The following is a 17428-nucleotide window of genomic DNA, read 5'->3' on the forward strand; positions in this document are numbered from 1 at the left end:
TAAAACATCCAGTGTCTCTGTGAGACCGGAGAGAACGACAACAATAGTCGAAAGATGTTGACGTCCTCTGCCCTTTGAGATTGACTGTCACGCTGTGCTCGACTACCCTATGCAACGTTCACACTTATCAAATGTACTGGATTTTGGGCTCAACAACAGCATCTAGCCACACTTACGTTTCTCCTGATAAATAAATGTGAATAAATAGCACTGGTTGCGACACACAGTGGCAGGGACTCTGTGCTGCCTTCTGCTTCCTCACACCACCACCTGCCTGCCCTCAATTACAGCCATCTGCTGACATAGTACAAGCATGAATCAACAATCTCTGTGACACAGCTCGAACCAATCCTCATCCAAGCCCCATCTGCATTTAAGATATCTTGCTCCAGCTAACAGTGATGTGTTGTGTGAGTGACTGCAGTAAGATAACAGGCCCAGTGAAACAACTGCAGCTCGTTTGGATGAAGATGTGTTGCTGCACTTGAAAGGAAATTATTTTTAAGTCACAGATGGGTTTTTTCTGTCTGTAGCAGCAAACAGGAACAACCACTGTGTCCTTCAATAGACCACAATCTCTCTCTCGGTTATTTAGTGTAAATCTTAATTTAGAATTATCTGGTTACATTAGTCATACATTACGTTCTTCTTCACTTCCCTTTTTAATAGCACTAGATGTAATTTGCACAAATGGACGTATAAAATATGAAAGAAGTGGTTAAAGCAGATGTGTTGTGCATCACTAAATTAAATAAATGATAAGGATTTTTCATATATAAGAAATAGCGAGAAATTCCATTTCATACAAACATTTTTAATGCCAGCATTGTCTTGCCCTACTTTCCTCCCTGCAATATGCAGCACACGTAGGGTATACGCAAATAAAAACACAATGCTGCTCTCCACTCCCCGTGGGGCTCTAACTGAAAGGCCTTGTTCACTTAATGAGATTGCAACACTGATTCTCAAACCCTGACAGGAGACTTTGGCAGGTTCTCATTGAACCTGTCCAGCACTGTAAGCACTTCTCTCAATTTCCTTTAAAGACTGGCTGTCGAAGCTGCACTGAGTCCTCAGTGCCTGGGGTCTTGCTGTTGTATACATTTTCTACACTTGAACAACTGTATTTTGTGGCCTCTATATTTGTGACTAACTCAAGCATGCATCGACATGTTGTGCTTGTGCTGATGTGGCACTGGTGTTTGGCAAGATCTTAGTGAAGATGTTATATTAAATACTTCATACAATCTCACAAACGCAAAATGAGGTAAATAGTGTTTTCTACAGTTGCCCAAGTACATATTGGCAACTGATATATCTGCCCTGTACAAACTATATTGTACTAATACTAGTGGACACCCCCCTTAAATTTACACTCACAGGCTGATTTATTAGGTACACTTTGTTAGTACTGGATTGGACCAGTAAGAAAAGCCTTAATGCTTCGTGGCATAGATTCAACAAGGTTGCTGCAGATTTGTTGGTTGCGCATCCACAAATCACATCCCAAAGGTCCTTTATTGGACTGAGATTTGGTGACCGTGAAGGCCATCCGTTTACAATGCCATGTTAAAGTAACTAGTTTAAGAAAAACTAAGCTTTGTGACATGGAATAGTATCCTGCTGGAAACAACCATCAGAAGATGGGTACGCTGTGGTCATAAAGTAAATCATGACCTTATTGTGTCTACATGCCTAAATGCATCGAGTTGTTTCCATGTCATTAGCTAATTAGATATTTGCATTTACAGGTGTTCCCAATAAAGTGGTTGGGAGGGTATTTTGAAAGTTTAGTTGCTGGTAACCAAGCTAACATTCAGCTGCCTCTCCAGAGCATCTCTCGTTCCACCATTGAAAGCATCATGGATGGGACTCTAACTAAGCAGGCATGGACTGCAGCTTGTGATAATAGATCTGCTTCAAGCTGCAACACGACTCGGGTGGAGAACAGCTTCATAAGCAGGACAAACAGCTGCAGTCCAGAACCATGAAGCCGGACTCCATGAACACAAGTAAAGGTTTTTTGAGAAGCAGCCACAGTGAGTATTTTTATACCATTAATTATGGCTGAGTGAAATTCACAGAAAAACACTTTAAACTCCAAAACTTGTGAACTATCATCTGAAACATGCTGCGATTTCTTTGCTATAGATAACCTCAAGAATTAATTTTCTACAGTTTCAATCATTTTTAAGCCTGCACTGGTTAAAGGTAACATTGTCTCTTCACTTTTTCTCTGTGCATTACAATTAGTGTGATTAGTTTGTTCATCCAAAAGCGCAGACTCTTCAATACTAGTGACCTTACCTAATGCTGCCTTATCAAAAAAGATGAAGATGTGTAAAGCTTGTAACTGAACTCAACAGGTGGGATCACTGATGGACGTGTCTGAAATGAATTTCTTTGAAAGGGCAGCAGGCCTAAAAGCTATAAGATAGTATTAGGGACTGAGTGGAGCTCTCTGTCACCCAAAAAGCAGTCCCAGATCTGATTAAGACAACGTTATGCCTGAAAAGAAGCAGCCAATGCAAAAACACAAAAGTGTTTATCGCTGTTCTGACCTTCAGGCCCAGAGGATGTCTAGACTACTGTATTTAATCACACTGCTACCATAATTTGGACTCGGATAAGGCACCAAAACCCTGTTTTTTGAATTCTTTGGAGTCAATCAACTGGTGATTGAAATCAGCCAGATTCCACTTGATCCACTGTGAGGTCAGACTTTTACCAAAAAACAGAAAAAACTAACAATTAAATCACCCAAGAAAACTGCAGTTAGTACACCTTTAGTTTCCACAAATACAGAGAGGGGACAGGCAAGTCCCAAGGCAACCTCTCCTTCACCTTTCCGAGTTTTGCACACAGGCGTGTACATGCGTACTTAAACATTTCTCCCTGCTGTATTATGCGTAACATCCTTCAAGAACCCCCAGAGACACAGCTTGAATCCTTTGTAGTGCTCATTAGGAGAGTGTCAAGTCCAGCATGTTTCTCTAATCTAATCAGCTCTATATCTAGCTCCCCCACCCCCACCACCTCCCTTTGCTGCCCCCACCCCCTCCTACTCTTTATCCTCTTCATTTGTCAGCTTTGAAAGTAAGTGAGAGAAAGACACGGGAAAGTGAAATTAAGCGAGGGAGAGGCGGCAACGGCAGACAGAAAATTAGGTGAGATTGAAGGAAGTCCTTGAGAAGAGAAAGCATCTCTTGGGGGTTTAGTTGGGATTGTGGAGGAGAGGAGATAGGGAATTAGAATCAAGGAACGTGCTATCAGTAAAGGTCTGGATGACATGATGAAGTTAGATGAGACACTTTCTACAACTTTTCGTTTTGGGGAATGGGTCGCTCCTTGTGGACCACTGCGATGGGACGCAAACAAATCCGTCAGTCCGCCCAAGTCTTTGATAAAGAAGATCATTTGTTATACCAAGACATCACCACTTAGCCCGCAGTTTTCCTACAGTATAAATTTAAACCTGAAACTGACACTTACACCCACGCACATACATTTCTTCCCTAACAATTACAAGACAGGACCTTTACACCCTCAACACACAGTTAATTCACATAGATGCTTCAAACAGATTCATCAGAGGCAAGAATTAATCAGCATGTTTGCGTATGTGTCAGACTTGCAAATGAAGGTTGTCAAAATAGGGTATGAGGCATGTTACCACAGCTGTTTACTAAAGAGAGCAGACAGATAATAGAGGAAAGAGACCGAAAAGAAAAAGACACTGTGAGGAGCAACGGCGAAGGGAGATGAAATCTGTAGGAGCAGAAATACAGTTGCCAATTTCCTGTCGCCGACAGGCAGCGGTGTTGACAATGCCGGTTGACAGCCAGCTTCCCCTGGCCGCCACACATTCATTCTGTATTGTAAATAAACAGTTTAAGGGGAAATGTCAGCCGAGAGACGGAAGGAGCAGCTTCGGCTATAATACCTATTTCCCTCCTTCCTACCAATGCGGCGGCCCAGTTGCCAGCCGAGTGACAGACGTGGCGAGTAATGAGGATGGCACGCACAACCTGCTCTGCTGGTGCTGACAGTAACAGCAGCTGACGCCGCGGCGTTTAAAGGTCCCTGAGGTCTTTAGGTTTAAACCTGATGCTTACACTATTTACTGTACGACGACATGCGAAGTAGATCGCGCTTTGACCTCCAAATGCGAGTGATCATAAGGGGAGATGGCAGGAACATGGAGACGAGTGTGTGTGTGTGTGTGTGTGTGTGTGTGTGTCGGGGGGGTAACTGATGTGGACATGTTTTTGGTTTAAATGGTGCAGTCATGGGGATAATAAGGAGACTTGGATGCCTACAGCCAGACTCAGCTAGATGATAGTGGGAGACAGCTCCGGGAGGGTTCATGACTGTGGCTGTGCAGCTAAAATTGGTGGTCATTACGACCCAGAAAAAGAAAAAAGAAAAAAGATGGGGGGGGGAAAGAGTACCTCTGTGACTAAGCCAAACCACATCTCTGCTGAATATGAATAGTTTGCTTCGAGTCAAATTTTAGAAAATGGGGAGCAGAAGGACATTTTACTAATGGCATACTGCTCCACATATAAATATTCTTATTGGCTTTAATATCTTACATGGTCTCCAGGATTAGGCAGAATAAAACTTTCATCACGATCCAATCAAACATGTCACCAGAGCCCAGAGAGAGAAAGAGCAAGGACATGCAGAGATGGAGGGAGACAGGTTTGCTTGCTGATTTCTCTCAGTGTCCCTTCCTGGAGGCCAGCCAGGCAGGTAGGCGCCACACTTTAGACCCCTAATTTTCATGCAAAGGTAGTCTGCATTGGTTAACGGCTTGCGGCGCTTTTTTGCATCAAGCATTAAACCTGCAGTGGGCTCTGTCAGCCCGTTCCTCATAACCTGTTGTAAAGTCAGACTGCACACTCAGAAAATCAAGAACACAGAGCCATCGTCTTCAGCTAAAGTGTAAATTTGATGTCTTTACCTTAAGAGTATAATAATTTATTTTCTATTTAAAGGTTATGTGGTGTAAATCATCCTACGGTCTACTGAAACAGACAAGCAGAGGGGAGGACTGGACGCAGCACGAGTCAAACCTGGTGTCTCGGTATCAGACAAGGTGGGCAACACAGTGATTGTGGCGTTCCACATTCAGGCATTTCTAAGGTAACCAGCTTTTTTCAAATTCAGTTACGATTCAGAAAGCATCAGGTGACAGGATTGGGGGGAACCAGCTGCCACTGTGGCAAACACACACGCATGCACGCACGCACGCACGCACACGCTCGCACGCACACACAGGTTTGCTGTGCTGCTTTCAAGATAGCTACAATCTTTACCTCAGAGAATAGGACAGAGACAGAATCAAGTGCAGCCCATTCACATATACTGTTTATAGCCTAACAAACCTTCATTTGCAGCTAGCAGACTTCTACTGAATAATTCAACTAAAAAAATAAAAAAATAAAAAAAAGTGAAAGAAAAATCTTCTCTTCCTGCAAATAGCTTGAAGGCACCCAGGTGTTTTTTATAGATAAATACTGCATGCTGTCACAGGGGGGTCTGATGTGTTCAAACTAGACTTCATGGGCAGAACTAACTTTCTTTTTTTTGCCTTCAAGCTGCGAGAGTCGTAGCACCGCAACACAGCGGCAGCTTTCTCGCACGGATTCCTTTAAATTGGGCGAGAATTTAAAGCCTGTCTGGTCTGATCGATTGCCGAAATCCTAATCAGCATCAGCATCGTGAGAACAGACAGAAACCTTCTGCTTTTCATAGATAAATATCAGCTACTGTCAAATGGGAATACGTTGTTTACAGACTCTGGCTGGGAAACAGAAGAAAGCTAATGCTCAAACCTACCTCACTACCCTCAGTGAAAACTATTCTGAGGCTGAACAGTCCCAAAGCTGATGTTCTTCGTGGAATAAATGAATTAGAGCAGTTTTATCTCAATATATATGTGTTTACATTCAACAGTTGCATAAATATCACAAAACTCTGTTTCTCTTGAAAACATCTGCAGCAGTGGACACAGATGTAAGGTGCTGCATGGGGTGGGTTTAAAACTCAAGACAAACTATGATATACATGTTCACTCACACATAACTAATAACCACACATGGGAAATGAGTCTGAATTTGAAAAAAACATGTCTGTTATATGCTTGGCAGTTGCCACTTTAATATTAGCAGAGACGCATACATGTGCTGATTTTTCAGGTCAGGCGAGCCCTGCACTCTTTGTGACCATGCTTAACAGAAAAAGCATAACTGTTTTACCATTATGACCGATGTATTTCATACTGGGTTAAAGGGACTTATCGGGGATGTCGAGGCTTCCCTCATCTAAGTCATATCATAAGTTAAAACCCACAGTGGGAGAAGTGTAAGTAGAGTCAGATCTGCCTGTTTCGTACAGTAACACCAGTCAAACATCAGACCGAAACGATATGTTCACAGTTTAGATCACAATGCAGCAGCCGTTTTAAACTGAGTAACATTTCAGCTTATAATGGCAAATATAAGCACACAGTTTACATTATACAGAACTGTGAAAAAAAAACTTGAACTATCCCTCATTTCTTCACACTTTCTTCTGAGAGCCTGAGTTGCAATTTTTTTTAAAGTGGTCCTGAGCAATTGTTCTCCAGGCTTTCTGAAGGTCTTTCAGACCTTTTCCTTTGGACATTTGCTGCTTTTTCACTCATTTTCATTCCAATGAAATGATTGGTGAACCAATGCTGTGTCCTCACATAACTGTGCAGAATCCTTATTTCTGACAGCCTTTCACAAAACACATTTCTTTGTCTCCCAAAGAATCCCAAAGTAGCTGAAAACATTGAATATGGAGCATCTCAGCATGTTGTGCACGTCCCTAAAAAACTCAGAAAACTGAAAAAGTGAAAAAGAAAAGAAAAAGTGATACAACAGTGGGTGTCTACAACCATCTGTAAAACACAGTGGAGGCTCTGTCATGGTTTGGGGTTACGTTTCAGACAGTGGTGTTGAGAATCTTGTCAAAAAAGAGAAGCACAGTGCACCATGAAATAGAATTAGCCAGCAGGGGGCGACTCTTGTGGGTACAAAAAGAAAGCCTATGGGAAGACTTTCAAAAGCCCTTTTTTTATTACCTCAATAAACACTTTATTGCAGAGTCGATCGTCTCAAACACTACTTTCAAATCCTACTAAATACAAAATGAGGTTCATTTTGTGGCTTATGGTTCCCAATCGTCAAAAAGGACAATAAAGCAGGGTATTAGTATTCAGTGTCCCTCAGTTGCCTAGTCGGATCCACCCCTTGTTCTTCACATCTGCTTCAAAGATGCCAAAATGGCAGACGTCTCACATCAACTTAGATCAAAACAGTCTAGACGGATCACTTACATCTTAACGAAGTCATTCAGTTTGTATTCTTTCCTCAGCAAATACGTACAGAGAAAATTACCAAATGAAGTATGAAGCAAGCTGTATTGTTGAAATGCTGTTCAGTGCATGAAATCACAGCGTGTGGTTCTCAATAATATGCTGTTATCTGTAACCTGGGAAAGACATTTTGAACACTTTGAAATACGTGCAGCCTTTGAACAGGCTGGAGTGACATCCCAGATGCGATGGGATAGCACTCTCGGGACCGCTACTGTATAATCTGGTCAGACCATAAGAGGCTAAGCGGAGCTAAATCTCATGCAGTTCGGCATCTGTGAGTTCACATTATGTCCTCAAACATTCGCAGATAATTGGCAGTCAGACTGGTTGATGCTGCTATCTTGTTTTTCCTGTCCATATGGCTGTACATCCACTGGGAACCTCTCATCGCTGCTGTGGCTTTCTTTTTTTCCCTCTTTTGGCTGTTGTGCTTTCGCTCAGTTAAGTTAAAAGTAATTTAGTGTTTAGCGAAAGGCGATGCATTTCAGAGTTTCATTACGAAGGAACAGCAGGAAGGACGCTCTGTGCTTTCCCTAAACACCTGTTGAAAAATCTCTGAATCCTTGAAAAATGACAAAGACTGCCCGGTAAAACTTTACCGTGTGAAAAACTGTCAAGCCTACCTCCTCATTTTTATAAAATATTACACCACTAACACAATCATTTAGTAACCTTGCAACATTTTTAAAGAATTGTAAATGTTTCTTTGTTGTGCTCTAACCCCTACCTGGCATGGCGTGGACCAAGTCGCCGCACAGCACCATGAATCTCGGCCTGGGTCTGAGTTGGTTAATGGCCTCCACGGCCTGCTTAGTGAGCTCCACTTCCTCAGCCCATTCTTCCCCCCCGCCGTCACAGTCGCCGTCCCTCCAGGCCTTCATAAGCCCAAGCTGGGGGTCTGCAGCTTGGATGAAGAAAAATGGTTCAGTCCATTTGTGCTCTGCGTCTAAAACGAAAACAGAATAAAGCTTATTTTAGCTAAACATTATGACAATGCAGGTTACTCAGTTAATTGTTGTGCATTATAGGAAACAGCTGAAGTACACCTGAAATTCACTACTTCACATCATTGTCATGCTGAAAAGGGAAGATGTCACCGATCAGATGCTTTCAAGACAGTATTGTACGATGGATTCAAATCTGTTTTTTCTTAATTCCATCCTCATCATTTCTGATGAAGCTTCAGTGAACAGCAGACGGATCAGCTGAAGAGCCAGATGCATCTCTCAGGCTCTGTGTCAGATCTTTGCTGTTCTTTTTGTCGTCGTTTTAAGGTTTTTACTATGTCTTTCAGATACTGTTCATCTGGTGTAGACAGCTTTTAGGAGTGCCACTCTTTTGTCTTCCACTCAGGACACACTGCACAGCATGCCAAAACATGTAAGTTTGATGCTAACAACTCATGGGAATCAACTGCAAAAATACTATTTCATGCCTCTTAAACTGTTACCTCATGTATTATTTGCTGACTCAACTAAGGAATACGGAGCAAATTATGTGCTTTTGTGTTATGTCTGTTTTTTTAAAAAAAAAATCTTCTAACAGATCTTTGCGAAGTTGTCTGATTCATCCTTTGAGTTAGATGCTTTTTTTTTTTTAATAACTGAGGATTCACAGAACAAATAATCAGAAAAACATTCCTGTGAAATTGGTCAAGACCAAGAACTGGACTGAAAATGAGTGAAAAAGCTGCCAACATCCAAAGAAAAACTGAAAGACTTTCATAAAGTCTGAAGAACTACTGCTCAATGACAACTTAAAAAAAAAATACAGGCAAGTCTGGCTCCTTGGAAGTATATAAGTGAGGGGTGGTTTGAGATGCTTGCACAGCACTGTGTGTGTATATATATATATATATATATATATACATACATACATACATACATACATACACATTAGGGGTGCAACGATACTCGTATCGATATTGAACCGTTCGATACAGTGCTTTCGGTTCGGTACGCTTATGTATCGAACAATACAGAATTTTTAATTTATTTTATCAACTTTCCTTCTGACGATGTGTTTCCTTCTGTGTTGAGCGCTCAGTGGATCTGCGCTTGACAGTGCAGCCTAGGCGGAGTAGTCGAACGCAGATTCACTGAGCGCAGGGCAAGCTAGCGAGACAGAAGTTAAGCTCTCCTTGCAACATGGCAAATTGAACCTCCCCCACCCTCATTCAGATGTGGCGTTTGGAACTATTTTGGTTTTCATGTGATGTATGACCCTGAAGGTAAGCGCGTCGTGGACTAAAGTAAAACAGTATGTTGGATGTGCCACGCAATGCTCAATTACATTGGTGGGAACTAGTGTGTTAGCGCAGTTAGCTCGTTAACGTGTTGGCCGTCCAGCCCCACGCACGGGGCGATCCGCGGTAGCTCGTTAACGGAGATTTGCCGTGTTGTGGCGTTAACGTCATTTCAACAGATTAACGCTGACAGCACTAGTGGGAACACAACGAATATGACTGCACATTTACGCTGACAGCATCCTAGTGCAAAGACAAGTGGAAGCAGACAAAAACAACAAGCACGCATGCTACAAACTTTACCCGAGTCATTTAGACAGCCGTTAGCACATGATTCTCCTTATGGGGACCTAATATGTTTAATATGCTGCTGAGAATATAGCCCAGAAGAAGCGTATAGTATAGCTTTTATTTTGGAAAGAGACATTTCTCTGTAATAAACTCTCTTTTCCAAAGATGAGTGATTTCTCCATCAGATAGATTTATTTTTTTATTACTTTGTTGTTTCAGCAACATTAAATTTAAAAACTGTGTTAAAATATATATTTATAATTTTAATAAATGAGAAATTAAAAAGGCATGAACATTTTTTTTTGTATCGAAAAAATATCGAACCTTGACACCAAAGTATCGAACCGAACCGTGAATTTTGTGTATCGTTGCACCCCTAATATATATATATATATATATATATGAATTGTTGATAAGCTGAGCTGAGCTACATACAAAACCTACACTGTCAGGTTAGCTATTGTACATTGTAAGACTACTGTTTCACATAGAAATATAATAAGAAATAGAACTAACTAAAGAATCAGAAAAATTTAATGACTGAACAGCTGCAACTGATCAGCTAAAATCCATCTATTTTGTCCGTTAACTACAGTTTACAAGGTCGGATTATTCATTGCTGCATATGAACGAGGTTATAGTTCAAATGTTAAAAACTGAACCCCTTGTTTATCTCTCCTGGGACTCACTGTGTGCCCAGAGCTCTGTTATTCAGTTTGTAACACACAGTTAGAGCACTAGTGAGTGCAAATCACTACAATAATCAAGTGCAGTCCTTTACATTTCTGTGTATCCTCCACTTTGTCGCTTGAGTTCCATTAACCAATCACATGTGAGGCAGTAAACAGTGTGTGCACGAGGTGGTTTCAAAAAGCCATCTTGAAACCACCAGCTAGTGAACAAATTACCTCTTCTAATTGCAACACTCAAAAAACAAATTAAGGGTACGCTGTATCATGGCAGCATAACACGAATTCAGCTTAACTTCATGGATATCAATCTGTCCTGTTAGTAAGCACAAACATTTGTGAATCCATTTTATCTGCTTTGGTGCAAATAAAAGGGACAACAGGACCCGAAACCAACTGAGGACCTCTGAGATGGCATGCATTGGTAGTGACAAGCACACCAAGTAAACAGTGGTTGAATACTGCAGTACAATCAAAAGCATTGTTTGCATATGAACATGTGATACTGTTGCATTTAAGCGGTTGCTTCAAAGATGGTCCTCAAGGTTTTGCCCACTTGCTGTCAGTCGCCATCTTCAAAGCCACGTGGGTTTGTGAAAAACCACAATAAAATGACAACAAAACTGAGTCAGTCTGCAATACCCCTGAAGCTTAACCGAATTTGTGTGACACAGTGATCATCTAATTTTTCTTTTTGGGTAGTCTGCATCTGCAAACAATGACCTGCACTGTCTTGAACTAAATATCCATCTATCTGAACAGCCTACACTGGTTTACCTGGAAGCTTCAGCTGTTGCATCTAGAGGCAAAATGAGAAGACAAGCTGATAAGTAAAAAACAAAACAAAACTATAGTTGACATTTGTTTTGCTCTATCTCCTGGGTATCAACTACTGGTTACATCTACAGTAAACATTGGTGTTTCTATACCAATAAACTACATGATGCTTTAAAAAAAACAAACAAAAAAACCCCCCAAAAAACGAAAAATGTAATGAGCAGAAACATTAAAGCTTCAAGAATTAGGTGTGACCACAGCATTACTCATTTAGCGGTGGAAGGCCTGCTGTGAAAACCTCATCATATTCATTCTTGGAATTGGCACAACACTTGATTAGTTAAAAGCGTCGTGGATCAGGATGTAGGACTGGGAATTAAACCTCGTCGGCGGGGAAGAGATGTACGTGCTCTCTCCCTGTGAGTAACCAATGCTAAATAATTAACAGCGAGATACACGTTAGAGGATGAATGGCAAAGAACAAGTGTTTTACATAATCCTGATATTACGCAACAGAAGGGCCCTACAATCTAGTCACTCTCAAATATTCATTTACAAGGCAAACAGTGCCCACCTTTCCATGAAAAGAGACAAGCAGACACTCAGTGAGGCTTGGCTGATGGTAATGACAAGGCGTGACATGAAGGACGCCCGCCAAAGTAATATGGAAATGGAGGCTCGCCGTTTCCCCCGAAACAGACAGATACTAAGAGCAGGTGTAAACAACAGCTTTCTACTCCACTCGGTGAGTTTCCGGAGGACGTGGAAGCAGTACCACTGTAGTTATGCACTGCTCTGTCATCGTGGAGAGCCCGCATCTGCATTCTGCACAAATCCCCTCACTCTCACTCAGCGGGGGCTTGTAACTGTTCAGCATCCTGTGTTTAACATGCTCTCCATGTATCACTCTCCCAAATGAGTCGGCGATAATTCTGTCCTCCAGAGAAACTCGAGCAAAGATAAGAAAAGAAAGAGCAACAAAAAAGAAAAACAAAAACTGCCTTGCTCCCTTGCTCCTGGGAGGAAAACTCGTAAAATCTCAACAATGACGAACTCGGTGTAATTGACATTTATGACACATTTTGCTTTTATGATTATCATCATCATCAATCCGATTACTTTAGAATGCCTCGATCCAAACAAGCCCAGCCTTGATCTCAGCTTATACTACACAGCGAGTGCTGTTGATGAATTTTGAATTCAAAATTGGGGCTGGCCATATTAATGTAACAAAGTTTAGAAGCACCTAATATATCTTTTCCAGACTTTCAGCAATATATAGAACGCAATGCGAAAGTCTTAAGCAATCCCTAACGTCTTCATATTTTGCTCCCAATGAGCCAGACTTTTCTGTTTCTTTTTAAAGTGGTCTTGAGCAACTGTTTGAGACTTTCAGCATTCAAAGTTGTGCTTTGGTCAACTACAATACTACCATAGGCTGTTAGCTGGGATAGGCTGTAGGCTAAGTGGAATAACGTGAAGAGAATGGATCGAGAGAGGCACCAGCAGTTTGTTGCAAAAACCAAAAACCTATTAGCCAAAAACTTGGTATATGTTGGCATGGTGTGCAGTGTGTCCATACAAAATTTTGAGGAAACTGGAAAAAGGCCAAAAGTAGCAGACATTAAAAAAAAAAAAAAAAAAAAAGACTATCTACAGCAGGGGTCTCAAACTCCAGTCCTCGAAGGCCAGTGTCCTGAAACTTTTCCATGTGTCCCTGCTGCAACACACCTGAATAAAATTAGCAGGTCATTAACAAGACTCCATAGCACCTGACTGCATGCTGAGGTGGCAATTCAGCCATTTGATTCATGTTACAGCAGCTCATGAGTGAATGAACATGGTGCCTGATCTACAGCATGAACAGTATCCAAAAGAAACAAATCCAAGAATCCAAAAGAGCAAAAATCCAACAAAGATCTGACATGGGACCTAGCCCTTCAGTTCATCCATCTACTTCACTGAAGCCTCATCAGAAATAGTCTCTATTCAATGATGTTTGTCAAGAAGCCATTTCTAAGGAAGGGTATGAGGTATGCCAAATTATACAAGAACTAGACTGAAAGTCTCTTACAACAGGTCTTGTGGAGTGATGAATCCAAGTTTGGTTCAAATCACCATCAACATGTACAGAGTTGGTAGGGAGAGGCATAAAGCAGTGAGCATCATGGTTTGGGAATGCATTTCAGCCAGAGGTGTTTGTTTCTTGTCAAAACTGATTATTTATGAGTGCAGCACCATCAGATTTCAATCCACCATGCAATACCATCTGGAAAGTGTCAGACTTCCAACAGCTTCATTTTTGAGCATGAGGATGATCTCAAACACGCTGCCAAATATGGACTTTTAAGCTTGTTAGAATTGAGACAAACTGTTTTCCTTATATACCATTTTCCCATGGATGTTTGCAGATGTCCTTGCATAAAGATAAAGAAATGTGTGTGTCTTAAGACTTTTGCATAGTACCATTGCTTAAAAGCTGGGGGAAGGGAGCTAAGGCTTGTTTCAGACAGAGAGCAGTGAGGGGCTGCCACTGTTTGATAAATGAGCATCATTTCGAACTGTGACTCATGCAAACAGTTCACAAATAAAAATATGGAAATGAGCATAAAAGTCCTCCTTAAGTTTGGTGGAAAAAGCCTAATTTTATCTTAGCGGGCTGTGACAGTCTGTCAGCATTTTTACTTCTTGAGAGGATAAAGACTAAAGCTGCATTTTAAAGTGTAACTTGACCCCCAGCTCTGAGCCAAACACCACCCATTGCACAGTTTTGAAAAATCCTCAAAAGTTTGCAAGAGCAGGGAGAGGAGCTGTGGATGTGTGAGGCCGGGGGTACTCAGGGGCCACAGAAAAATGGAGAGTGACATAAAACAGCACATACTTTCTAATGATTTTTCCTCTCCTGAATCTCCCCCATACTAAATCTAAAGGGGATATTTAGTATGGTGAAGGACCACGGTGTGGAATTAAATTGTGCCATTAGCTCCAGCCTCTGTAATGCCCAAAGTCAGAGCTCACTCACTCTGGCTCCCTCTTCCTCTCAGGTATCAATAGAATGATCTAACATCTCTAAATAAATAAAACCACTAAGTAGAAGGTTAGTAAAATGTGGAAGCCCCCTATTGATGATGATTTTATATTTGCATATTAAAATGAAAGTACTTTCACTAAATTCCACTTAAGACCAGTGTATGGAGAAGGCATGCCAGCCAATCCGGATTAGAGTGCATTGCTAGGTTACCATGTTTAAATAAGTTTGACAGAAATGTCAATATTGACACCGGCACTGAAATGTTTCAGTTGTTGGTACTTCTACCCACTACCTCATTTCCCAAGGGGTCACCACAGTGAATAGATCTGCATGACTTGGCACAGATTTGTTTTACACAGGATGCCCTTCCTGACAAAACCCTCCCATTTATCCTGCACCACCCTCTCAGACTGTGTTTGCAATTCCTCCTGGTGTCAGACTGGGGATCTTCTGCATGCAAGGCGAATGTGTTAACCAGTACACCGTGGAGCCACCCACTGAAATGCTTCAGGTACACTTTTATAGCTGTGAACTAACCTCCTAAAACCAAAAACTTTCACATCTTTGAACTCATTGTTTGACAGAAAAGTTTTTAATTTTGCACCAGCTTTAAATATGCTTTGATGTGAATTTTGCTTCCTGAAAATATAAACTTTGGATGGAATATTCTTGGCAAAGGAAACAGGCAAGTTCAATATGCAAACATATGTCCCTTAAAATGCTGGTCCTGCCCCTGAGTACTGAATAACTCTAGCAGAAACAAAAGATTTAACTGACCTCATTAAAATAAATAAATAAACCTTTTTATTAGATTCAAGACACTTTATAGTGAACATGTTTCTACTCTGTGAAGCCAGGTATGTGTCTATTTTAATGGCATATTTTAAAAGAAAAGAAACTGGCAGTGCTCTCACACCCAGAGACAGTGTTGCCAACTTAGCGACTTTGTCGCTATATTTAGCGAGTTTTCAGACCCCCTTAGCGACTTTTGTTTTCTAAAAAGCGACTAGCGACAAATCTGGCGACTTTTTCTGGTGTTATTGGAGACTTATTTATGACGACTTTTTGACCTGAAAGCGGGTATCGCTTTTACTCTCAACAAGCAGCGGGTGCAGCCAGGGGCACCTCGCCCGTTCCAAAGCGCTCACGGGCGGAGGATAGTCCTCCCCCAGCTGCTATCAGGGCAGAAGATGTTCACACCTGTGCGTCCGAACTGCAAATGAATCGCGCATGGGCGAAGCCGCTGCTCCCGCACTGACTGTAACGCAGTCAGTTCTTCTTTTACTGTTATGCTGTTTTGTGGATCAGGTTTAAAACTACTTATAAACACACACACACACACACACAGTAACTCCACCAGAGTGCCTATTTCGGGTCACTTTTGCCGGTCCAAGCCGGGATAAAGGAGCAGGGTTGGAATTGTGACATTACAAAAAACAATAATTGCTAAAATAAATTTAATTTGTAGTTCTAAATAAATTCTAAATGCATTTAGGACGTTTTTTACTCACTTTATTTCTCTTCCACGATGCTATTTCTCTCTCCAACAACGTAGGTTACAATTATATTAGCATGACCAATTATGCAAATTAGGCGATGACGTCATTTAGCGACTTCTAGCGACTTTTAGGACAGCCAATAGCGATTTTCCTTACTGAGGAGTTGGCAACACTGCCCAGAGATAAGCAGCAGCTTTCTTGCTAAGTCAAACACCAATCGCGCTGATTTCGGCCACTGCGTGGACTCCACATAACAAAACTTATGACCATTTCAGATGAAAGTGAATGGGCTGCAAATAATAAAATACTGAAGATCTCAATTTTTGTCCCACACAGTTTCCTCATACTAGCCTGCTTCCAGCAGGGGGTGCTAAACAAAGTAAAACAAACAGGAGGGGCAGCAGCTCATAAACACATAGCTGTGGGCGCTGTGATCATGTTTTCAATATTTGAATATCTTAACGGCAGGACTGTACTATGCCACTTAAGAGTAAACCATCTAAATCTAATTCACCCTTCAGTTTCTTCCGAGGCACAGAAAACACTTTCGACTGAAAGAAGTCTGCCTCAACCTTCGAGGACAGGGCTTGATTTAGCTATAAATGAATGACTAATTACAGACTGCAGCCGAAGTCAAGCATGGGTTTTATTTGCAAGTTTTGCATGAATGAATACTCAGCTCTGTAGCTCTTCTGCACCAGAGTTAGAAACAAATGCAAATCGAAATAGCCGCAACCCCTGTGTTTATGGATTGCCCCGATTTGATTCTTTACAAGAACAAGATTGCCACGCTCCCTACTTTTAATTTTGTAAACACGAGCTAGCTAGCTAGCCACTCTGTCTTCCTGTGTTTGACAGTGTCAGCTCGTTGGTTAAAAGAAAGCTACGCAAACCTAAGTGACAGCTTTCCCTCTGTCAGAATATTAACCTGTAGCCACCAACAACCTGTGTCACCGGTGCTGCCAAGTTAGCTCATAGAAGTTGGCTAGCCGGCAGAGCTAAAGAAGCTAAAGGCAGTCAGTTACCTTCAGTGAGTCCGCTGAATGTCCGGTGTTTTGCCTTGAGAAAGATATTCTCACTCTCAGCCATAACACCCGCTTGGTTAAACCGTCTCCAGAGCAAACCGGCAGGTCCGAGTTGGATGGTTATGTAGCTGTTATGCTTCTCCCCAGCTGTTCCTGCGGCTAGCTAAACCCGAGACTCTCGGCGATCGACTAAACAGCCTATTTGTGAGTGTGTATGTGATCGTCACTGCAGCGGCCCCCAGTGTGACTACCAGTTAAGGCAAGTACAAGCGAAAAAAAAGTCAGTTTAACAGGTTTTCCCGCAAACTTTTAAACCAGATACAACCTTCATGCTTACTGTTTAACTAGTTTCAACGACAAGAAAGAGAATTATGCTATCGTTTTAGCCACAAATCATCGTTTATAAATCAGAAAACAAAAGGGGAAAAAAAATCGATCAAGTCATCAAACATTCGCATCT

The 17428-nt window shown here is 41.6% G+C and overlaps 1 protein-coding gene across 1 annotated transcript in view; it reads right to left on the reverse strand.

The window, feature by feature from the left end:
• Positions 1-17183, reverse strand: part of cpped1 (calcineurin-like phosphoesterase domain containing 1) — a 47240-nt gene extending 30057 nt beyond the window's left edge. Inside the window, exons 1-2 of the mRNA XM_084938168.1 lie at positions 16969-17183; positions 8139-8357 (exon numbers count right to left, since the gene is read on the reverse strand). Coding sequence (XP_084794294.1) covers positions 8139-8357; positions 16969-17032 — 283 coding nt within the window. The 5' untranslated portion in view covers positions 17033-17183. The remainder of the gene's footprint in view (positions 1-8138; positions 8358-16968) is intronic.
• Between the last annotated feature and the right edge of the window lie 245 nt (positions 17184-17428).

Source organism: Perissodus microlepis, chromosome 8 (assembly GCF_051167445.1).
Source record: "Perissodus microlepis isolate ML-2025 ecotype Zambia chromosome 8, ASM5116744v1, whole genome shotgun sequence".
NCBI lineage: Eukaryota > Metazoa > Chordata > Actinopteri > Cichliformes > Cichlidae > Perissodus > Perissodus microlepis.